This window comes from Pipistrellus kuhlii, unplaced genomic scaffold (assembly GCF_014108245.1).
Source record: "Pipistrellus kuhlii isolate mPipKuh1 unplaced genomic scaffold, mPipKuh1.p scaffold_m20_p_2, whole genome shotgun sequence".
NCBI lineage: Eukaryota > Metazoa > Chordata > Mammalia > Chiroptera > Vespertilionidae > Pipistrellus > Pipistrellus kuhlii.
In genome coordinates, this window is record NW_023425515.1 from 91,142,962 (window position 1) to 91,168,991 (window position 26,030).

At 35.9% G+C, this 26,030-nt stretch overlaps 1 protein-coding gene across 13 annotated transcripts in view; it reads left to right on the forward strand.

The window, feature by feature from the left end:
• The window catches only part of USP25 (ubiquitin specific peptidase 25), a 181,817-nt gene that overhangs the window by 40,623 nt on the left and 115,164 nt on the right, over positions 1–26,030 (forward strand). For all 13 annotated transcript variants that reach the window (XM_036448664.2, XM_036448666.2, XM_036448668.2 and 10 more), the window contains one exon: positions 11,400–11,523. In XM_036448664.2, coding sequence (XP_036304557.1) covers positions 11,400–11,523 — 124 coding nt within the window. The remainder of the gene's footprint in view (positions 1–11,399; positions 11,524–26,030) is intronic.

A 26,030-nucleotide genomic window follows, 5' to 3' on the forward strand; every position in this document is an offset into this window, starting at 1 on the left:
TGATCAGAGTGTTAGGAAGTTTTCCAGGGTTTGTTCTAGATGCATGTCAAACTCAAAGGCAAACATGGGCCAAGTAAACATTTATTTGGGCCACAAAAAAACAAAAGAACAAAAGCTTTAATTTTCATAGAAACATAGGTTTATTTTGATAGAGACATGTTGAATACAAAGGACTGAAATAAATGAATAATTGTTAACATAAAATAATAGAACATTTTAATAAAAATTAATATTTATTCTTGAGCATTAACTTACCAGACATTGAGTAACTACACAAATTAAGAAGTGTAAATCAAATAAACCTATTTTTCTTCTCCGAAAGCGAAACATTTCCCGTTGCGCACACGGAACAAGTCAGTCCAAGACTAATGACGTGGCAATTGGCTGCTAAAATATTTGCTGCTAGTATTAGTGGAGAGAAATGGTGTGCCTTGCATGTAAGGGAAATTAATGCAACACAATTATAGTAATCAGTCATTAGTGAACATTGTAGTTCGTTACTAATAATTATGTATAACAGGATATTATAAAAATTAAGTTACGAAATTTTTACTAAAACGTTTCTTACATACCGTTATATTGGCTGGGCCGCAAAAATATTTGTGTGGGCCACATGTGGCCTATGGGCTGTGAGTTTGACATGTTTGTTTTAGATATAAAAACTGTTTTGAGCATTTTCTTTTCTTCATGTGAAATACATTGTTACCTGAAAGTTGATCACAGTTTAACTTATTTCTTTAAAAATGGCAGGGATTTTTATTTTTTAATTCCTTTTTAAATTTTTTTTTTTAAGTATGTGTCTGTTACAACCACAGCTCAAGCATAACCAAAGCCTTGGTAACTTTAAGTGTGTCATCTATATTTCAAAATTAAAGTCTCTAGTGCAAAATACCTATGATTCTTTGTTGATATAAGCTGGAATATATCCTTATAACTATGGCTCTCTTTTACAAGGAGTAAAAATAACAATTTTTACTGAGTAGAAAAATTTAGCTTTTAAACTCACATCTTACTGGTATAAAAGTTATATTTGGGATTTGTGGGGAAATTTTTATTTATGTATACCAGGGTACATCAGATGGTAAAGTAAATTATTCCATTTGATTTGAAAAAAACACTTATTTGTGAACTTTCATTTAATATTGATTAAGTAATTACATTTTCAATAGTAGGACAACAATTGGGCTTTTTAGTGCATCTTTACCTTTTATTCTTGAAAGTAAAAGGAAACACTTCAAGGAAAGCTTGCACTCTGCATATCCAGAAATTATGAAGCAGTATACATGGTGTCCTTATAAAGCTTTGAATTCTGGGGAAAAGCCCAAATCATTTGTAATGTTATTAGCAAAAATTTTAGGCACTTTTTTTTTTTTTCATTACTTGGATCTCCAGTCCAGATTGGATATTGTGGATTTTCATGAGTGCCTCTTACCTCCATCTTAAATTAGAAATAAAATCATGTTGGAATTTTGCAGTGCAAAGGGGACTGGGAAGCATTGCAAGATATTGAGATAACATAGGTGTACTTAGTAGTCAGAGGACAAATTTTCTGAAGTTTTTGTGTCAAGGCAAACATGACCATCCCATAAGGTTATTGCCCCATTTGAAATTAGTCATATTTTTTCTTTTATGACCATTAAATTCTTTTGAACTTCTTTAAAACAGGAAAAAAACAATATATGCCTACCAGAACAAGATGTACCACAATTGGGCTATTAAAGTATGGATCAAAAGATAAGAGGGATTTAGGTAGGTAATTTTAACACAGAAAGTAGTGCCACATACTGGCTTAAGTTTTAGCGAACTTGGCATAACACATTGGAATGAGTGTAAGTATTAAGAATGACCCTTCACAAATTTGGCATCGTGTATCTCCTTCCTCAAAGAACTTGAATAATTTGTAAGGATTGTCTAGAAAGTGAGAAAAATGTTGAGGTTCTGTCCTAGAGTTCTGGTCTTGTTTTTATTGCTTGGCCAGACTAAAAGTGATTTAAAGCACAAGCGATAAACAGACCCAAGTATTGTGCTGTCATTCCTGCTGAGGGTAAGACACTTACAATAAACAGAGTAGGTTTCTGTTATTTGAACACTGATATTTTCCCTATGCCCCTGTATTTTTGTCAAGTAAGTAACTGCAGATAGAAAAATACATGCAGTGAAAGTTAAATCTTTTTTTACATCCAGATTTCTAATATGTAAAACTGTTTCAGAGATTCACCAAAAATCCAGGTTAATCTTACAAATGAGATGCTACAGTCGTGTGAAGTTATTTGTAACTGATTAGATGCAATTAGGTTTGCATTCTGTTAGACATGCACTATAGGATGCCTTGTATATTTTATGAATTTTCTTTAATTTTAGGCCAAAATTAAAGTTATGGTCTTTGCACTTTTTATTGATTAATATAGAATGTTAACTTTATTTTTTTCTCCACAATCCATGTTGAAAAAATAGTAAAATTGATGACAAAAATTATTTTCCTTATCAATGCTAACATAATTTTAGCAGTTATTAAAAACAGAACAAGACCATTTAGAGCTGAACTGTTCAATATAGTCACAGGTAGAAACTTAAATTTAAGTATAAATTAAATAATATTAAAATTCTGTTTCTTTGTTGCACTAGACACATTTTAGATGCTCAGTAGTAGTCACATGTATCCAGTAGCTACTGTATTGGACAGGTAATAGTGCAGATAATAGTACATTTCCATTATCACTGAAGGTTGTATTGGGCATTACTGTTTTGGTAGTAGCTCTGTTCAGTAGTATAATAGGAAGATTGGAAAGTACAATAGGAACATCTTAAAAGCTGTCTGAGGGCAGAGGAGAATGGGAGTGGAGTGGCAAACAGTTTACATTGCTTAGGTCATTGTTATTTTTAAATATATTTTTTATTGATTTTAGAGAAAAAGGGAGAGAAAGAGAGAGAGATAGAAAAATCAATGATGAGAGAGAATCATTGATTGGCTGCCTCCTGCATGCCCCCTAGTAGGGATCAAGCCCACACCATGGACATGTGCCCTTGACTGGAATCAAACCCGGGACCCTTTAGTCTGCAGGCTGACGCTCTATCCACTGAGCCAAACCAGCTAGGGCTCATCTTCCTTTTAAGTATTCCTTTGACATGATACCTGTGTGTCTTTTCACTTTCTAAAAAAAAAAAAAAAAGGAGATGAATAAACCATACATCCCCAAGTCTTCTAATTAGTTCCATAAAGATGCCTTACTAATTTTTATCTGTTCCAGAGTCTAGATATTGATTTCTATTTAACCAATATTTGTTGATTGTCAAATATGTATCAGAATATAACTGACTTGGATAGGCTATTAAAAAACACAAGGAGTCTCAGTTTACATAGGCGGAAGATAGGCAGTAAACAATAAATAAATAATACCAGGTAATAGTAAGTTCATGGAGAACATTAGAACAGGGTAAAGGTACAAGGGTGACTGGGATGCTGTTGTAGGTCAGACATGGGCTCTGGTATTTTAGATTCAGGGCAAGTCAGGGAGTATCTCTTGGATGAGGTCACATTTCATACAGATACCTGAGTGCAGTGAGGGAGTTGTGAGCCTTGTGAATGTCTGGGAAAGTACATCTCAGGCTAGGGCCTCAAGGCTAGAGTGGATTTGGCTCAGAAGATGAATAGCGAGGGCACAATCCTGATTGAAGCAGAGTGACTGAGGGTGAGGATGGTAGTATTCTCATTTCCAATCTCCTGCTCACCATCCCTGTGTTCATTTGTGCCTTTGTCTCTTTAAGGGCACTCCCATCTTTCTGGTGGCCCAGTGTTGGTTTGTTTTTTTCGTTTTTATAGCTCTTCCTAATTTCCCAAAGCACCAATTAGTTTGTAGTTTTATCAGCTTTCATGTGCATTTTCCCCCTTTGGTCGACCCCTGCCCTGGTACATATCCTCCTATCTAATAAAGAGGAAATATGCTAATTGATGCCATCGCAGATGGTGGTGCCCACAGCTAATAAGGAGGGAGTATGTTAATTGCCCTGCCCTCAAAGATGGCAGAGCCCACAGCGAGAAGATGGCAGTGCACAGTCCCCTCAGCACTGCTGGGGTAGCAGGTGCATGTCTGCCTCTGGAGTCCCCCAGTTCCCTCAGCCCCCCAGCCGTCCAGGACTGGCCCGAGGCGCAGGCAAGCCTCGAATGCCTCGAATGGCGGCTGCCCAGCTGTCCAGGGCTGCCCGAGGCTTGTGCTGCTGGCAGTAGCAGCAGCAGAGGTGTGATGGGGTGTCACCTTCCCCTGATCACTGGGTTGCCTCCCACCCCTGAGGGCTCCCGGACTGTGAGAGGGGCAGGCCGCACTGAGGGACCCTCCCCCTCTAGTGCATGCATTTTCATGCACTGGGCCTCTAGTTCTTAATATAACTCTTCTCAAACTCTTGTTCAGCACTTTAACACCTAACTCCCAAAACAGAGTTCTTTCTATAAATATTACCGCCTACCTAGAAAGTTTTGCTGGTTGTAAATATAAATTTGGCTTATTGAAAAACAAGTATATTCCTTAGGTTTAGCCTATAAAAAAAAGGAAAACAATGGAAAAACTTGTTTATTCTTTTAAAATAAAAATCTTTGTATATGCAGTTCAACTAGATTATGAGCTAAAGTGGCTTTGTGAACTAATGTATATGTCTCATTGCCATCGAATATACTATTTTCATTGGGAAATGAATTATGAGTTTAATAATTTCATACATTTGAAGTATAATTTATTGGTAAGTTAATGACTACCTATCTTTTGAAGGTAGCAAAGTGTTTGATTGTTAAAGTTTTACTCAAATGGTAATTCTTTGGAAAGTGATTTATTAGGGTGAATATTATGTTTTGTTGTATCTATTACTGACTTAGTGTGAAAATATTTTAATTTGAGCAGTCTTGAAAATTGGAGATTACTGTTTATAGGTTTTTTTAATGTGTGGTTTTTCTACAGTGTTACTCAGTTAACACTAACTGGCTTGTGCACCTGAATTGAGTTCACACTACTAGAGAGAGGGGTAGTTAAAATAAAGTTTATTGTTTTACCAAGGTAGTCCCTTAGCACAGATATAAAAATATTCATAATACTTTGGTATTTGGAGGGAACTGTTACAAAGACTAAATTGCTATAATTAATTTTGTCAATTAGAAATAATTTACAACCAAGCTTATTCCGTGTTGTTTTTATTTTATTTTATTTTTTTAAATTTCTTAATTGATTAAGGTATCACATATTTGTCCTCATTGCCCCATTCCCATCCCACACACCTCCCCACACATGCCGCCATCCCCCTGTTGTCCTTGACCACTGGTTAGACTCATATATATGCACACAAGTCCTTTGGTTGATCTCTCCCCTTCATCCCCACCTTCCCCTACGCTCCCTCTGAGGTCTGAAAGTCTGATCCATGCCTCCTTGTCTCTGAGTCTGTTCTTTTTCATCAGTCTATGTTGTTCATCATTTCCCCTGGATGAGTGAGATTATGTCCTATTAGAAGTACACTTATAAGAACCAAAAATGAGACAAGCAATAATGGTTATGCTGAAAGGCAAATGAATCAATCTGTAGTGAGTTTCTTTCTGGGCCAACAGTTCTTTTGAGACCCAATTTCAATGTCAAACAGTTTCTTATGTGTACATGTCAGCAATGATATTTCAGTTCAGGATGGTGGGCAAATGGTGGTAATGCAGGTCCAAATGTCTCTGGGTTGGTCCTGGACAACCTGAAATGACTCACAGTTGCTGACTGCTAGTATGGCAAGGCAACATCAGTGTCTTCCATCTCTGGACTGCTTCTCTTCTGTCTTCCTGGCTGGAGCAGTCCTGTCAATTGCTCTCTGTTGCAGGAATCCACATGGTCTCAGAGTTGTTTTCTGAAAATATACAAACATATTCTCTACCAAAAATTAATAAAGGAATATTTTCTATAAATTTGACTTGAGATTCTTTTTCATTTTTTGCCCAAATGATTTTCCTCTGGCTTGTTTTGACACCATTTGTGTTTTTCATGGGTGTCCTGCTGTTAGCATTGCAATTAATTTTCTAAAGTACAATTTTCTAGATGTAATTTTTTGTATGTTAGCATATAAGAACATCACAGAGGGCTAGTTTTTATTGTGATATTGGTAGTTCATTACATGCTTTATGAAAGTCATCCTACTGAATCCAGAAAAAGAAGAAATTTAGGTTTATCCATTCAATGGAAAGAACATATTTTATTAACATCTGGTCTTACATGAGTAGATTATAATGGTCTTCTTTTAGGGTTGCCGTATTATTCTAAAATATCCTATGGAAAGAAGCAGTTTTGTTAAATAATGGGAATATAATGAAGATAATTATTATAGTTATATTGAAACTACAAATAATAAGTAAACCTTCTATATTGCTTGAAGATGCCCAGGTTTTCAGTTGAAGGTCAATAGTTTCTGCTCAACCAGCCTTTCTAGCATTGACAATTACTATTGCTTATTTCTCTGTCTACTCAGACTCAACACTTCTGACACCAGCTGTGTGAGTTTTCCCTACAGATGACCAACTCTCCAATATTAGCTGGGTGTCCTACAATTCAATTTCATTCTGAGGCTGTACTGAAGTTAGGATCAGATGCCACAGGTTAAGGGCCCAGTTCTATAGATTGCCACCACTTTAGGAGCCATTCACAGGTAGTAAGTCCCCAAGTTCCACACACTGCTGTTCGACTCGGCTACAAATTGGGGGTTCTCACAACCCTCTCCTCCAGTTTGATAACTTGCTAGATTGGCTCACAGAACTCAGAGAAACACTATGTGTACTGGTTTATTATATAATAAAGGATAAGATAAAGGAAACAGATAAACAGTCGATGAAGAGGTACATAAAGCAAGGTCTAAAAGGGTCCCAGGTGCACAAGCTTCTGGTTTTTGGAGTTGGGGTGCTCATCCTCTCAGCATGTGGATATGCTCCCCAAGCCCAAAGCCCCTGACCTTGCACTTGGTGATTTTTCTGAGGCTTCGTCAGGGAGGTATGATTGACTATTAATCTTCAGGCCTTTTCTCTTCCTCTGAGGCCAAAATTCCAAGCTTTTTATCTTGGCTTGGTCTTTCTGGTCATCAGTCCCCATACTAAAGCTATACAGGAGCCCACAAAGGGTTACCTCACTGGAACAAAGATGCTCCTGTCACCCAGGAAATTAATTCCAAGGGATTTAAGGGCTCTGTGTTAGGAACCAGGGTCAAAGAACGAATAGAATAAAAAGTTACTCTTAAGCATCTTTTTCACATACCTTGCTCTTCAAATGAAATGTTTACCCTATGCATGGTTTTATGATACTGTGCATTAGTAATTTGGAAAATAATTCCTTTCAAATATTGGAAGAATCTCTACATTATAAAACAAATTGAAATAGTTAACATCACTTGGTTTCATCCTATATAATAAAAGAGTAATATGCAAATCAACCAGTCGCTATGATGTTCACTGACCAGCAGGGGGCAAATGCTCAATGCAGAAGCTTCCTCCTGGTTTTCAGTGTGCTCCCACAGAGGGAGCACTGCTCAGCCAGAAGCTGGGCTCAGGGCTGGCGAGTGCAGCGGTGGTATTGGGAGCTTCTCCCACCTCCATGGCAGCACTAAGCTGTCAGTTGGACATCACCCAAGGGCTTCTAGACTGTGAGAGGGTGCAGGCCCAGCTGAGAGACACCCCTCTCCCCCCCTTAGTGCATGAATTTTGTGCATTGGGCCTCTAGTCAGAAAAGATTTAAAGTACTGGGAAGAAATTAAGTTCAAAACAGTGGAAACAAATTTAAACAAAGTTCAAATTTTTGCTTGAAAATTCCATATTAATCATTGGCAACAAGTACTGTTAATTTGTTCTCTTCCAAGTGACAGGCTCACTTTGTTTACTTTTGAGAAAATGTATGCCAAATTTTGAAGTCTGAATACTCATAGTCTGTAGTTTGTTGGTGTTCTTTCAAGTAAAAATAGTGTTCCATGAAAAAGTCAGCCATTCAGCCTGTTGCCCAGGTATTGCATTGGTGTTTGCACACACAGCATAAGTACTTGTGATCTCATCCTGGAGTATCAATGAACATGTAAGCCAGTGTTTCAGATTTAATAAAATAAATCCCCTTTTTTATCAAGGATTTAAGAGAAACTAGACTTTTTCTTTTTGAATAGTGAGTGTATGTAGTTGTGAGTAGTACAGTGAATTGTGCACACACTTGGTTCTACTGCCTTGATTTATGCTAAAATGCAACAGTTTTAGGCACTCCTGTTTTGCATCATCACACGCTAGAATGTGACCACACTAGAATAGGAAAGTAGTATGTTAGTATTATCATGAGAATATTTTTCACTTACAGAATCCCCTTTTCTAATAGAGTATGAGGATCCCCAAGGATCCAGGGACCACACTTGGAGAACTTCTAATATGGAGGAAAGACCACTGATTTAATAGTTAGAAGACTTAAATGCCTGTCTACATTTTTTATTCTATAATGATATACTTCATTTTCACAACCTTGGTTATCTCATTTATAAAATAGGGTTAAAAACATCTTTGATATTTGCTTTTTTGGTGCTTGAATTATAATAGATAAATTATGAAATGCTCAATATAAGTTGTTGCTATGTCTAATTTAGTTTTCTGCTCTAGCTATGTTGGCTTACTTGTCAGTCATGAAACAGTCAACAACACTCCTGATCGTTTCACAGAAATTTAAAAGAGGGTTTGATTCTTCAGAAAACACTGGAAGAACTGCAGCTTAGCCAGCTGACAGGACTCCCCGGCCCTTGCAGACTGTCCAGACAGAGAAGCTACTCCCTCTGCCACAATCAGGATGGCAGTGAATCAGGAGGCTGTCTCTGGGACTACCGAGTTTAAGAACATGCCTCTGTGACTGGGGCCCAGGGAGCAGGCAGCCAGGATTAGGTAGCTGCCCCTGAGCTATGCTCGGACACTGGGATTCAGAGTGTTGTTGCCACTTCTCTATTGCTGACATCCCTTAAACAGAAACTGGACACTGGGATGCTTTATGGAACAACCATACCTGTTCAATCATATTGGAGACCACAACCAAAAGCAGTAGGATAATGGTCTCTCCTCGCTCTGCCTTCCACATCTCATGTTTGTGCATCCAGTTGGGAGAACCTAAATTTTACCCAGAATTTGAACCACAAGTGGATTGGGAAAATAGGTTTGTTTGTTTCAATCTTTCCAGCTTTTGTAGTTGAAGATAGCACACTCGGATGAAAGAATGGAGTCTGTGGGCTAATTGATTGTATCCCCAAAACCTGTCTTTCTGCTTCTTTGTGCTTTTCAAATTATTTTCTTTACTTCCATTCTTTCTTTACTCACCCAAGTTATCATTACTTAATGGGCATGATTTATGACTCATATATTTATTTAAAATATGTTTTTTTATTTTAGAGAGAAACGGGGGGAGAGAGTGAAGGATAGAAACATCAGTGATGAGTGAGAATCACTGATTGACTTCCTCCCACATGCCCCACACTAGGGATCAAGCCCACAAGCCTGGAATGTGCCCTGACTGGGAATCGAACTGGTGATGTCCTGGTTCATGAGTTAATGCTCAACCACTGAGCCACTCAGCTGGGCATTTTAATAGGGCATTTTATGCCTCTCTAGTCCTACCTTTTTCTTCATCAGTTTTTATACTGGACTGGATGGCAACCTCCAGGTGACATCCATCTACAGCTCTGGTCTAGTGAACTTGGGTTTTGTAAATCAGACTAAGGAAGCCTTTGGCCTGCTAGTATATACAGGCATATGCCATATTTCAGTTACTGCTATAACTTGTTCCATATTTTACTTGGAAGTTTTTTGGCTCCTACTTATTAGTACATTTTTGTGAGACTTATTATATTCAGGACATTAAAATAACACCTTCCATAGCTAACTATAATTTCTAATATATTTAATATTTTTGTAAGCTACTGTTTGGAGAAAAAAGTATGGATAACAATCAAAGTAGGCTTTTGAAATTGTTAATATACATTATTTCTTTCTCAATGAGTGTTGAATATTTTTTTCTAGTATCTGTATAAAACCCTTTAGCCAGATGATAAAATGCAGTTACCTTATTTCCAATGCCCTACCCTTTTTGTTTGTTTCTCTATTGTTAAAATCCAGGATTACAGAGACAAAAAAATAATTTTAACATATCTCAAATATAAATAAAAATATAAATACAAAACTTGTTCAAAATATCAATAAGCATAATCCCAACCACGCAGAAATAAGGTAATGAGAGCTATACTTCTTTCTCTTTCTCACCATATTATTTTGTAATCTCCTACTAAGCAACATGTTATGCCTCCTATCATTGTTTAAATGATAATGGGAGTATTATTGGCATCTTTTGGGTTAAGGAAATGGACCAGTTTACATTGGCAAATTAGATGAAAAAGTATTATTATTTTTTCTGAAGATGGTAATAATTATAGCCTTTATTTATTTGGATAAAGAATACTTATAGCTAGCAGGACAGTTTTCTTTCTTTTTTTTTTTTTAAATGCTTTATTGTGTTTTTTTTTACAGAGAGGAAGGGAGAGAGATAGAGAGCTAGAAACGTCGATGAGAGAGAAACATCGACCAGCTGCCTCTTGCACACCCCCCACCGGGGATGCACCCGCAACTAAGGTACATGCCCTTGACTGGAATCGAGCCCCGGACCTTTCAGTCCACAGGCCTACGCTCTACCACTGAGCCAAACCGGTTTTGGCTGGACAGTTTTCTTTTGTTAGAAAAGAAAATAGTATAATTTATTTGTATTTTCTTGTTGTGAAATGAAATCTTGTTGTTAAATTTATAGGACTGCATGTTTATTAAATAATTCAGAGGGTAGAGTGCTTAATATAGAAAGTAAAAGATCCTTACACTTTCTCCTCTTTTAACTGTCCTCCCTAAAATTAACCACTGTTAACAGTTTGGTACATACTTCCAGACTTTAAAAATGTATATATATGGTCAGTTAGTTTCTAAACCTAATTTTAGAGAGCTCTATTGTTAATTGTTATACTATCATAGATAATAGCTAAGTTGTATGGCTACACTGTAGTGTGTGTGCTTTTGGGTTAACTTCAGAAGCATAAATGTAGATGTTTTATGTTAATTTCAATTTTTGTTGGTAAAGAAACTTATTAGCTTTTAATCCGACACTTTGTAGTAAATATTGAGATTCCTTTGCAAGGAAAATATTTATGGTATATTCTAGAGAAGAACATTAAGTTTTGAAGTAAAACAGTTTATAATTTGCATTCTCTTCAGAGAGGCGCTTACCGTATATAGAATTAAGTTGGTGCTGACTTTGGTTTGAAAGGGTAATTGGGTATAAAACTCCATGATAAGAATTATCTTTCAGTTTTATTTGACTTTTAATTTTGAGTAAGATAGTTTTGCTTTTCAGATGTGATTGATCTCACTGGAGATGATAAAGATGATCTTCAGAGAGCAATTGCCTTGAGTTTGGCGGAATCAAACAGGGCATTCAGGGAGACTGGAATAACTGATGAGGAGCAAGCCATTAGCAGGTAAAAACATAATGTGTATAAAGTAGATATAAGTACTATTTATTGTAGACATAATAATTGGCTTTAATTTTAAGAGGCACAAAGATATACTTTGTTATTTTAAATAAACTCTTAATATACTTCGGAATTGTTTTTATATGTTTTGTAATCAAAATTTTCATATTCTAGTTCCATTTGAATTTGAAGCTTAGATTTTAGGATTTGAAGTGGCATTATGGGGCATATGTTTAGGTGTATAGATTAATATTCCTTTCATTGTTTTCTGCTAATCCCTTTTACATTCTCCGATTTACCGTATTTTTCGGACCATAAGATGCACTTTCCCCCCCCAGAAGTGGGGGGAAAAAGTCCCTGCGTCTTATGGTCCAAATATAGCCTACACATATACTTTAAAAAAAAAGTTTTTTTACTTGCCCGGCTCTGTGTGGTCTCTGTGTGCTTGCCCGGCTCTAAAATGGTTCTAAATGCTGCTGTTTACTTTACAGGGTTGATTACATGTGTTTATGACTGTGATGTTGGGTTTTAATGCACATAAAATATTTTAGGACACTATTTGTTTCAGAATCTTTTTTTCTTCATTTCCCTTCTCTAAAAACTGGTGCATCTTATGGTCCGGAGCGTCTTATGGTCCGAAAAATACGGTAATTTATAATTATTTATAGCTAGAGGCAGCAAACTTTTTTTTTAAAGGCCTATAGTAAATATTTTAGGCTTGTTAGCCATATAGTTTCTGTCAAAATCACTTCACTCTGTTGGTGTAGTGCAAAAGCAGCCATACATCATACATAATTTAGTGACTGTGCCTGTGATCCAATAAATCTTGGTTTATCAAAACAGGTTTCCAGCTAGATTTGGCTCATGGTCCATAGTTTGCCAGTCTCTCATCTATATAATATGATGGGAAATGTGATAGAACGCCTCTTTTGATTTAAATAGCCAAAACTTTTTAGTTTTAAACAATTTGATCCACCAAAGAATCAAAATTTGATTTTTTTAAAATCAGAAAACAATGTTAATTTTAAAAAAAGTATTTAAATTACAACTAACTGTAATCTAAACAACTCTTTGGAGGTGTTGGTAACTATCTAACTGAAGAAGAAATTTATCTTTTAAGAGGCTAACTAACTTTCCAAAGGTATACAGCTAAGATATGTCTTAGGATTCCAGCATTCTTTTTTCCCTCAACAAAGGTTGGTAGCTGAATATATGAGCTTTCTCAGATAATTTCCCTTGGCACAGTATCAATAGTATATTTCTTTTAAGTACTCTGAATTACTGTATAGTAGGAGATTCTCAAAATACTATGTTTATGCTATGCACATAATTTTTCTTAGTAATACTTTTAAATGTCTTCAAATACTACTTTGGAAACTCTTGTAAGAGATTATATTAAAATGGAAAGAGTTAATTAAAACATCCTTTTTAGTATGGCTAATATTGTCAGTAATTTTAAATGAAAACCAAAAATGTATTGGCTATCTTTAGATATTTTATTTAAGTTTATTTTGTGAAGGATTTGGAGGAATTATAAAATTAGTTTTTGTCTTCAGAAAATTGTTTGAAATAATTATCTTGAGTAATTATAAAACTTGAGAGTATTTAAGCTTTGATAAGAAATGTTTAAGCATGAAATACATGAGTTGTATTTCATATTTAAGGGGAGTGATGATCTATTATGTGAACAAGAGGTTGTAAAATAGTATTAGCAGTTTTATGTCACGTATTTTCTAATTTTAAAATAATGTGTATTAATTAGATAGTAAAAAGTAAAAATAAAGGTTGGGGATTAAGACTATTCCTATTATGTTATTAAGTTCAACCTATATATTGTTCTAGATACTCATTCTTTTCCAAGGAAAAAAATTTCTTAAGATAATTTTTTTTTTGTATTCTTGGTCTTTTAAATTTTAATGTACTTTTAAAATAGTAAATATTTTGTGAATATTTTTATTGTGGGTAACATTACAGAGATTTGGAATAGAGTAATTTTATATAAAATTATATTCTGTAGAAATAAAAAGTCATTAATTTATTGTTGCAAAATGTAATTTTTTTCTAGGTATGTATTGATTTTATAATTTACAGTTTTAAAATGTTAAATGCAAAATGTGCAGTTAATAAGTATGTATATAAATCATATTGTATCAGAAAAAAAGGAAGGTGAGAATTCTAGCTAAACTTTCGGCAGAGATATATTTGTTACTTTGGGCTTTTTAAGATTAGGACTTAAATTCAAAAGGGAAAATGATGTATTTTAATGGAAAAAAATGTCATGCTTAAAAGTAAATTTTACTATTTGTTTATTACCCAAGTTCAGATGACAAAATGTTGCCAAATTAAATCCTAGAATCACTTGACTATTTTTGTATTTTCATAGACATACAGGGTGGGGTTAAAGTAAGTTTACAGTTAGTATGGAAAATAATACAATAATTAATAAATAATACAAGAATAAACTTGTTTCCCATACAACTGTAAAACTACTTTTGCCCCACCTTGTACCCTAATATGAGTTCACATATTTGAAATACTACATTATTATATATAATTATATGAGATGAAGTCTGTCTTTTTATGTCTTAAAATCCTGTGTTTAGTAACCCATGAATTTTATGTATGATCTCTTAAGTTGAACATCTTTATTTATTTTATAAGAAATGTATGTGATATTTACATATATCAAATATGTCTAAATATATAATTATATATATCAACAATTATGTTACATATGTCACTTAAGAATCTATGCTTGCAAACAATATTGAAGTGTACTACTTAATATAATTACTTCTTACTTCAGTAAAGGCTAAAATAAGAGTGAAAGAAGGAACCCAAAAGTAAGTTTGGAACACTGAAAGTCACTTTTTGACATGATGAATTTGATTGTGTGTATAAACTTGACCTTTATTTATAATACGCTTTAGAATGTGGGAAAAAGAAGTCTCAGGCCATTGTGCAATATATGTCAGGTGGGGAGCTTTAATAGGCATTTATTCCCCTCATTAAAATGGTTATGCCAAGGGATGACACACTCAAAATAAGGGTAAAATGAGAATCACCTCCCTCTTCAAAACTACAAAGTTACAGTTGCCTTGGCTCTGAGGATATAGGTAATTGGACTTGCCCCCGAGGAGTTGTATTATGGTTTTAAAGCTGAAATCTGTGTCACTTTAATGGTCCAATAAATCTTAACTTGGGAATTTAGTTTTAAAATGTATTGCTTTTGTTTTGTCTATAGTGCCTGGCAGAATAAAAAATACATTATGTATTTAAGAAGGTGTCTTTATCCTTAGCCTCAAAGAACCCCCTTCAGTAACCCTCTAAGGCCCACCAGTCAAATTTACTAAGCATACTGGGAAAATGTTACTGTGAGAATCAGCAAAAATTATAGGCAGCAACAATGCACCCATTTCTTTAGATGTTGTGATTGATGGAATTATGCTTTAGCTTTTGTGGGGAAAGTTGCTCAGAGTATAACGACTCTCTTATTTTTACCATAAATTTTTCTTTATTTTTAGCATTGATACTATTACAGACATCCCCCACGTTTCCTCCGTTTGCCCCCCTTCACCAAGCCCTTTCTTCTGGCCATCACCACACTGTTTCATGTGTTCATGGGTTTTGCAATATGTTCTGTGTCTAAGCTTTTAAAGGAAATGCTTGAAAATATGACCTAACAGAATTGAAATAGAATTGAAATAGAATTGAAATATCTTTTGGAAATGAAAATTAAAATGTTTAAAAAATACAACACAGGTTTAATAACAGATTAGAAATAGCTAGACTAGAAGATATATAAGAAAAAAGTATCCAGCCTGTAACAGTCAGCTAAAAAGATGGGAAAAAGTTGCAAGATATGGAAAATACACTGAATAGGTCTAAAGTACATTAATTAATACAGGAGAGGGGAGAGTGGGTCAGAGGCAAAATTTAAAGATGTAGTCAGTGAGAATTTTTTAGAAGCAAAGAGAAAAACCTGTAATTCCATAAAGCCCAACAAATCCCAATCATAAAAAGGAAAAGAAACTAACACTTAAACTCATTTTAATGAAAGTTTAGAGCACTTAAGATTGAGAAAATCTTAAAAGTACTTAGAGAAAAAGGTGGAATTATCCTAAAAATAGTGACAATGAAAGTGACAAATGACACAAAATGACACAGACATATGAAAATAACAAAATAATTTCTAGTGAATGGAAATTCAGCTGCCAGAATCCTGTACAGGGTGAGGCAGTGTGGGGTGGTCTGACCATGGGATTTCTCTTTGTGATGAGGGCTCCAGAGGCAGTTCTGACAGGCAGGGGTCGTTACGTCTCTCTTATTTCCATGGCTCCCACATTCTAGATGTGGGTGCTTGGACTGCCTCCACTGCTACAAAATCAGTGCATCCAATTCCTGTGGTTAAAATTTCTTATTTTTTCCAATATCTTACTACTTGCACCCCACCTTTCATTCAGAAGGCCAAGTACAAGAGGAACCCAGGCATTTTTAGAAAATTACAAAATGCCTCTAATTTTGGCCAACATGGGCCACTATATAGGAATTGGGTGAGTAGTATACTCAGCCAAGTAATCATTATCTTTATACTCAAGACCTTTTGGTCCAATAAGGAAATCCAGATGTCTCAACTGGATTTAAGTTTGAGAGCCACTTGGAGGGTTTACCAACTAGGACAGCCTACAGTTGTCATTAGGGTAATGAAAAAAGCATCGTATCCAGGAATTGTTAGGGTGGCATTCTGAATTTTAAAAGTAGACCTCTATAACTGCCTAGGAAGCAACTGTGAGGGGGAACTGCCTTAAAAAGGTGTGTGGAACAGGATAGGTGAGGGAGGCAACTATTATACAAATTTTTAAAGATGGATTTGTGAGGATAATTTTAAGGCTCAAAAGACCACATGCCCATGGATGGTAGGGAGTATGGAAGGTCCATCAAGTATTTTCACTGTCATTCTATTTTTGAGTTGTTTTTATGATAAAAGGTACACTGTTACAGATTATAAATGTTGAAAATATGAAACATTAGTTTTAAGGGCCACAAGGGTGTAGTTTGAGTTGGCTGAACAGCAATAACCTAACTATTATAGAAAAAGTGTCAACAACTCGAGATTCCAGTGATAGTCTTAAGACAGGTCAGAGCAAGTGAAGGGGGAATTGGTCAAAGGTCCAATGTGGTCAGTCTGCCAAGAGTGGACAGGAGCCACAACCCATACAGTATAGCTTCCCTAATCGTTGAGAGAAACAGGTCAACTTTTGGCAGGAGTTTTATGTCCGACATAGAGGTGGGCTTGGTGTCAGAAACAGAGTTCTTAATTTGTACTAATTATGATTGTGGACATGTTGCCATGTTGGATATGACAACAGATTGCAGCAGTGATGAGTGTCTGGGTGATGCAGGCTACATCACAATGGCTGAAATTAAAAAGATTGATAATACCAAGTATTGGTGAGCGTGTAAGCAAGCATGTCAAGCTGGCCGTGAGTTTGACATACAGTGGTGCCTCGCATAAAGAACGCCTCGCACAGTGAACGCTGCACACAACGAACTTCATTTCATGATTCATACAACGAACTTCGTTTCACACAACGAAGTCGCCCGAGCTTCCACGACCGCTTCGCCCGAGCTTCCACGACTGCTTCGCCCGAGCTTCCACGATCGCTGCCGATGTATTGCATCCTTCCGCGCAGGCACTGCAGGCAGTCGTTAGTCACTGCGCTTAACTTAAGCACGTATCGCGGCAATCGTTCTTCATTACGAATTAAATCATGCACGTATCACGGCAGTCGCCCTTTTAAGTTAAACTCAATATTTTTTTTATATCATGGCTTCTAAAAAAAGCAGGAAGGTGATTTCTGTTGAAATGAAACAGGAAATAATTAGAAGGAGTGAATGTGGGGTAAAACAGTGTGACCTCGTCAAAGAGTTTGGCCTCAGCAAGACCACCATTTTCACCATTTTGACAAATAAGGATGCAATCAAATCAGCCAAAGTAGCCAAAGGAGTATCAAAACTATTTCATGAAAAACATAGGTCTTCAATCCACGAGGAAATGGAGAGGCTATTAGCGATTTGGATTAAGGACAGGCAGGTGAAAGGTGACGTAACAACCCAAGATATTATCTGTCACAAAGCCAAGAGAATTTATGACGATCTAAAGAAAAACGTCCCTGGAAGTAGCAGCAATCAAGATAATGAAGAAGAATTCAAAGCCAGCAGGGGGTGGTTTTTTAGATTTAAGAAAAGGTGTGGAATCCACAGCGTTACTATGCATGGTGAGGCTGGCAGTGCTGACAAGAAAGAAGCAGAAAAGTTCTCTATTAGCTTTCAAAAATGTATTAAGGATGAAGGATACTGCCCACAACAAGTGTTCAATGCCGATGAAACGGGTCTTTTCTGGAAAAGAATGCCGAGCAGAACCTTCATTACAAAAGAGGAGAAGAAATTGCCAGGACACAAAGCCATGAAGGACAGACTTACCCTTATGTTTTCGTCTAATGCCAGCGGAGACCTCAAGATCAAACCTCTATTGGTTTATCACTCTGAAAATCCAAGAATTTTCAAGAAAAATAACGTTATTAAGTCCAAACTGCCCGTCCATTGGAAGTCCAATCAAAAAGCCTGGGTGACCCAAGTTATCTTCAACGAATGGATTCTGGAAACCTTTGCTCCTGCCGTGAAGAAATCCTTGCTGGAAAAAGAACTGCCGCTCAAAGCCCTTCTGATACTTGACAATGCCCCTTCTCACCCAAAAGACCTAGAGGAAATATTGCAGGAAAATTATCCTTTTATCAAGGTGCAGTATTTGCCACCAAACACCACATCCATTCTTCAGCCAATGGATCAGCAAGTTATTGCGAACTTTAAAAAACTCTACACTAGAGCCCTCTTTAATAAGGTGTTTGAAGAATGCGAGTTTGGTGGAGACAATATGACTGTCCGAAAGTTTTGGAAGGAGAAATTTGATGTCCTTATGGCAATACGACTTATACAGAAGGCCTGGGAAGAAGTGTCACAAAGGACCCTCATTTCTGCTTGGAAGATGCTTGTGCCTTCGTGGACCCAGGAGGAAGCAGTAGTTGATGACACAGAAGTGGTGAAGGACATCATCACAGTGGCCCAAAGGTTGGAATTAGAGGTAGAGGAAGAGGATGTAGAGGAGCTTATTGAGGAACACGAAGAAGAGCTGACAACTGAAGAGCTCCAAGCACTTCTGGTCCAGCAACAGGACAATGCTCAAAGGGAAGCGTCATCTGATAACGAGGAGCAACAATCAAACAATCAACCAATCCCAACTGCTGACATCAAGAACATCCTGGTCAAATGGAAAGCAGTTCAGGAGTTTACCAATGCCCACTATCCGGATTCAGCTGAAGCAAACAGGATCAACGATCTTTACTCCGATACTCTTGTCCGTTATTTCCGGCAGATGTTGGAGAAAAGAGAAAAACAAACGACTTTGGACAGGTTTTTCATGAAACCATTGGCCAAAAAGCAGAAAATGGATGAAGATGTGCAAGATTCGGTAGACTCTACTTAGTCTGTCTTAAAATTAAAAAAATGTGTGTTTTTTTTTTTAAAAAATTATGTTTTTAGATGTATCTAAATAAAAATAATAACAAAAAATTTATCTTTTTTTATGTCATCTTAGCATATTTTATGCTACAGAACGAATTATTTTTTTTAACATGTATTGTTATGGGAAAACGCGTTTCACATAACGAACTTTTCACATAACAAACTTGCTCCTGGAACGAATTAAGTTCGTTGTGTGAGGCACCACTGTACTTGAAGAACTGTCATATGCTCTTGGTGGAAATGTGTAATGATATAACCACTTTGGAAAACTTGGAATTTCTAATGAATTTCAGTATATATGATACTAGGACTTTGCATTTGCACTCTTAGGTATAGACCCTTGAGAAAGGAATGCATAGTAGCTTTATTATTGGTAATAAAAACTGTAAAAAACAAAACAAACAAACAAACAAAAAACACACCACAAACCCATAAGTATTCATAAGAGCAGAATAGGAAACAATAGTGAATGTTCACTCAGTGGAATTGTGAACAACATAAAGGAAAACATTTTCCTGGTACTTGAACGAATGTGCAGGAATCAACAAAGCAACATGTTGAGTAAAAGAAGCTTGACATAGAAGAACAATTGCAATCTAATTTAGAAGTCAGAGTGGCGACCCTCTAATAGATGAGGGAGACACTGCTGGCTAAAAAGGGCATGAGAGAATTTTCTGGAATAATAGAAATTTCTATACCTTGATCTGAGTGGTAGTCACATCGTTGTGCACATATATACAAAATGTCACTGATCAATTGACATCTAAACTATATTTAATTGACAATCTAAAATATATTTAAGATTTTTGTCTTTATTATCTCAATGAAGTATTCTTACCAAGAAAAAAAGTATTTAGCTGTGTTAATTGAGAATCAATATACAAAAATTATACTTCTACATATAAGAATGAATGAGGTGAAATTTTAAAAAGCTATCATTTATAGCACAAAACTATTAAAAACTAGGTATAAGTTTAATAAAAATGTGCAAGAATTACCAAGAATATTATTATACTAGAGACCCAGTGCACAAATTTGTGCATGGGTGGGTCTGACCTGCCTGCCCCGATGGGGGCCAGTCAGGGCCAAGCTGGCATGGGGGAGGGTAATCAGGGGCGGGGCTGGCCAGGGAGAGGGGCCATGGTGGTTGGCTGGTCGGCCCTGCCCCCTATTGAGGTGGAATGTATTAGGGGGTGGGTTGGCTGAGAAAGGTTTGGGGTGGGGGGGCAATCAGGGCCACTGCAGTGCACATCATAGTGACTAGTCGTTAGTCCTTCCATCCTTCAGGTCGCTTGGCATATATATATATATATATATATATATATATATATATATATATATATATATAATTGCGATATATTAATAATATCTCCTTAAGTTGACTTAGGTTTAGTGTGATACCAATAAAAATACCAATGATTTTTTTTTTTTTTTTTAAGAAATGAACATGATGATTTCTCCCTTCCTCTTTTCCTTCTTTCCCTCTCTTTCTCCCTTCCTCTCTTTTCTTTCTTTCTTTCTCCCTTTCTTTCTTTCTTTCTTTCTCTTTCTTTCTTTCTTTCTTTCTTTCTTTCTTTCTTTCTTTCTTTCTTTCTTTCTTTCTCTCTCTCTCTCTCTCTCTCTCTCTCTCTCTCTCTCTCTCTCTCTCTCTCTCTCTCTCTTTCACTTTTTAGTGTACAACATAAATGAAATACCTATTTCCTCAAAGTGGACTTAGATGACCTAAATGGGTTGTTTTCAACATTACTGCTATAATACAATTTAAATAATATTATTAAAAAAAAACACAAGCAAAAATAATGACCCACAATCAGTACTACAAATTTTTAATGGAAAGATGAATATTTACCCTACGTAGATGCTTTAAACATTCAGTGTGATGTGTGGAAGAGAAGACACAGCATCTTTTTATCTGTATTACTGATTGCATGGTCATGACCAGTGTTGGGAAGATAAGAAAGCCTATGACGTGTAGTGGGGTTGGGTTTTGATTTGTGGCTCTAGGGATTGCCTTTTGCGTGTTACATTTTAGTCTCGCTATTTCTGAGCTATTTGAAATTTGCAAATTTGTGGGTTTTATTTTATTTTTTTGTTTTTGTTTTTTGTCTACCCTTTCTCCTTTCTGAGCTATTTGAAATTTGCAAATTTTTTTCCCCTACCCTTTCCCCCCCTTTCTGTCCCTACTGGCAACTGTAATACTTGGAATGCTGCTGTTGCATACTTTAAAGCCTGGGTAGTACCACTGGCTTTACATTGTGAGGCTAGGAATTTGGTTTTATAGAAAGTTTATGTTTGATATGCCAGTGCTGGACTAGAGGAAGGAATACAGGTTTGGGAATAGAGTAAACTTTGGCTACAGGTTGGGCTTTTGCTTTGTTTTTATATCCTAGGTAACTTTGAGAAGGAATGGTTATGTATCTCTTGAGCCCTAATCAAATTAGTTTGTATCTAATTTTATTCTGTAATGAAAGGTATGTAGAAATGCTGGGGAAGATGGTATCTTTCCCTTCAAATGTTCTCTGTGGAGTAATAATACAAATAGCACAGCAAGCTGCTTTTTCCTAGAAAGTACATGTGAGGTGGTATATTCCCCCATGTCCTATCATGGGAGAGAGTAGGCAAAAGAACTAAAAAGCTTTCATTATCTCATTATGCTAAGGTAATATTTACATTACAGTATTTGTATGAACACATACAAATGAAGAGGTGTACTTTTTTTTGGTGGAAGATGGGCTATATGGAAACATAAAAAACAAAACAAAACAAAAACACCTCCCTGGATTTTAATAATCTTTTTTTAAAAAATATATTTATTGATTTTTTACAGAGAGGAAGAGAGAGGGATAGAGAGTTAGAAACACTGATGAGAGAGAATCATCGATCAGCTGCCTCTTGCATACACCCTACTGGGGATGTGCCCGCAATCAATGTACATGCCCTAGATCGGAATCAAACCTGGGAACCTTCAGTTCACAGGCTGACACTCTATCCACTGTAAAACCGGTTTCGGCGGTTTTAATAATCTTACCCAGATATGGAAAAAGAAGAATAGCAGTGTAGGTGTAAATTTGGATTGGGTAGTTGACCCTATGGGGAACATGAAACCTAATTTTACTCAGTCTGGTCTTGAGGTTGAATTGCATTTTGTTATTTTTCTTTTTTAACTTTTGAATTTTTTTAAATTTTTAAATTTAATTTTATTGTTTAAACTATTACAAATAAAAGTACATATGTCTCCTTCCCCTCCTCACCCCTTTCCCATGACATTCCTCTGGCCTCCCCTACCCTCTGGCATACGCCCTCACCCCACCCCCCAGAGTCTTGAGTCTATTGTTATGCTTATATGCATGCATACAAGTCCTTCAATTGATTTCTTACCTCCTCCCCCCAAACCTCCCAGCCTTCCCACTGTAATTTGACAGTCTGTTCAATGCTTCTCTGCCTCTGTATCTATTCTTTTGTTCATCTGGTTATAATATTCTTTATTATCCCTAAGTGAGTGAAGTCATGTGGTATTTTTTTTTCTTCTTTTCATTGACTAGCTAATTTCATTTAGCATAATGCTCTCAGGTTCATCCATGCTGCTGCAAATGTTAAGAATTCCTTTTTTATAGCAGCATAATATTCCATTGTGTAAATGTACCATAGTTTTCTAATCCACTCATCTGCTGATGGGCATTAGAATGTTTCCAAATCTTAGCTATTGTAAATTGTGCTACTATGAACATAGGGGTGCATATATCTTTTCTGATTGGTGTTTCTGTTCTCTTGGGATATATTCCTAGAAGTGGTATTATTGGGTCAAATGGCAATTCAAGTTTTAACTTTTTGAGGAAACTCCATACTCTTCTCCACAGTAGCTGCACCAGTCTGCATTCCCACCAGCAGTGCAAGAGGGTTCCTTTTTCTCTGCATCCTCTTCAGCACTTGTCATTTATTGATGATAGCCATTCTGACAGGTGTGAGGTGGTACCTTATTGTCGTTGATTTGCATCTCTCAGATGATTAGTGACTTTGAGCATGTTTTCATATGTCTTTTGGCTTTCTGAATGTCCTCTTTCAAAAAGTGTCTATTTAAGTCCTTTGTCCATTTTTTGATTGAATTGTTTATCTTCCTTTTGTTAAATTGTATGAATTCCTTATAAATGTTGGAGATTAAACCGTTATTGGAGATAATATCGGCAAATATGTTCTCCCATGCAGTGGGCTTTCTTGTTTTGTTTATGGCTTCTTTTGCTGTGTGGAAGTTTTTTATTTTGATTTAGTCCCATTTGTTTATTTTCTCCTTAGTCTCTCTAACCCTAGAATCTGTGTCTGTAAAGATATTGTTATGACATATATCTGCAATTTTGCTGCAAATGGAGTCTTGTAGGATTTTTATGGTTTCCTGTCTTACATTCAAATCCTTTAGCCATTTTGAGTTTGTTTTTGTGTATGGTGTAAGTTGGTGATCTAGTTTCATTTTTTTTTGTATGTATCTGACCAAATTTCCCAGCACCATTTATTGAATAGACGGTTTTGAATCCATTGTATACTCTTGCCTCCTTTGTCAAATATTAATTGAGTATAATGGCATGGGTCAATTTCTAGGTTCTCTATTCTGTTCCATTGATGTATATGGCTGTTCTTTTGCCAGTACCAGGTAGTTTTGAGAACTGTGGCTTGGTAATATAGCTTGATATCTGGTATTGTCATTCCTCCAACTTTGTTCTTTCTCAGGATAGCTGTGGCTATTTGGGGTCTTTTTTTTATTCCCGGTGAATTTTTGGAGAGTTTCTTCTAGATCTTTGAAATATGGCATTGGTATTTTAATAGGTATTGCATTGAATCTATAAATTGATTTAGGTAGTATGGACGTTTTAATGATGTTGATTCTACCAGTCCATGAACATGGTATGTTCTTCCATTTGTTTATGCCTTCTTCTATCTCTTTTTTCAATATCCTGTAGTTTTCTGGTACAGGATTTTTACGTCCTTAATTAAATTTATTCCTAGGTATATTAATTTTTTTGGTGCAATGGTAAATGATTTTTTTTCATTTCTCTTTCTATGAGTTCATTATTGGTGTATAAAAAGGCCACAGATTTCTTGGTTTTGTATCCTGCTACATTGCCAAATTCATTTATTCTAGTATTTTTTTGTTGGAATCTTTGGGGTTTTCTATGTGTAGTATCATGTCATCTGCAAATAAGGACAGTTTTACTCCTTTTCCAATTTGGAGACCTTTTATTTCTTCTTCTTGTTTGGTTTCTATGGCTAGTACTTTTAGTACTATGTCGAACAGGAGTAGTGAAAGTGACATCCTTGTCTTGTTCCTATTCTTAGGGGAAATGGTTTTAGTTTTTGCCCATCAAGTATAATGTTGGCTGTAGGATTGTCATATAGGACTTTAATTATGTTGAGGTATGATTGCTCTATTACCACTTTGCTGACAGTTTTTATCAAGAAAGGGTGTTGGATTTTGTCAAATCCATTTTCTGCATCAATTGATATGATTATGTGATTTTTGTCCCTCGGTTTTTTAATATGATGTATCACATTTATTGATTTGCGGATATTGTACCATCCTTGCATCCCCAGAATAAGTCCCACTTGGTCATGGTGTATGATCTTTCTAATATATTGCTGAATCCGATATGCTAGAATTTTGTTTAGGATTTTAGCATCTATGTTCATCAAGGATATTGGCATGTAGTTCTCTTTTTTTTTTTTTTTGGTGTCTTTATCTGGTTTTGGGATTAGGGTAATGCTGGCCTCATAGAGCTTGGAAGTGTGCCATCCTCTTGAATTTTTTGGAATAGTCTGAGGAGGATGGGTTTTAGTTCTTCTTTGAATGCTTGGTAGAACTCTCCTGTAAAGCCATCTGGACCAGGACTTTTTGCTGGAAGATTTTTTATTGCTCTTTCAATTTCTTAGGTAGTTATTGGCCTATTCAGTTTTTTTTTTATTCTTCTTGGTTGAATTTTGGGAGCTTGTGTTTTTCTTAGAATATGTCCATTTCATCTAGGTTGTCCATTTTGTTGGAAGAGAGTTGTTCATAGTATTTTTTCATAATCGTTTGTATTTCTGTGGGATCGGTTGTTACTTCACCTCTTTCATTTCTGATTTTATTTACTTAGCTCCTCTCTCTTTGCTTCTTGGTAAGCCTTGGTAAGAGGTTCATCAATCTTGTTTATCCTTTGAAAAAAACAGCACTTGGTTTTGTTGAACTTTTTTTTTTTTTTTTTTTTTTTGTCTCTATGTCACTTATGTCTGCTCTGATCTTTATTATTTCCTTCTTCTGCTTTTACTGGGCTTTTCTTGTTGCTCTCTTTCTATCTCTTTGAATTGTAGGCCTAGATAACTTATTACCATTGTGTCTTATTTTTTGAGGTAGTCCTGTAGAGCTGTGAACTTCCCTATCAATACTGCTTTCATAGTGTCCTATATATTTTGGATTGTTGTGTTTTCATTGTCGTTTGTTGCCATGATGGGTTTTTTTTTGTTGTTTTTTTTTTACTTCTTCTCTGATCTCTGGTTACCCAGTCATTTTTTAATAGCATGCTATTTAGCCTTCAGTTGTTTAATTTTTTTTAAAATTTTTTATTGTAGCTGATTTCTAGTTTTATGCCAATGTGATCTGAGAAGATGCTTGATATTATTTCTATCTTCTTGAATTTGAAGAGACTTTGCCTATGTCCCAACATATGTCTTTGAAAATGGTCCCTGTGCACTTGAGAAGAATATATATTCTGTAGCTTTGGTGTGAAATGTCCTGAAGATGTCAATTCCATCTGATTTAGTGAGACATTTAGGATTGATGTTTCTTTGCTAATTTTTTGTTCAGAGGATTTGTCCAATGTGTTAGTGAGGTATTAAATTCCCATCCTATGACTGTATTGCTGTCAATCTCTCCCTTGATATCTTTCATAAGTTATTATTATTATTATTAT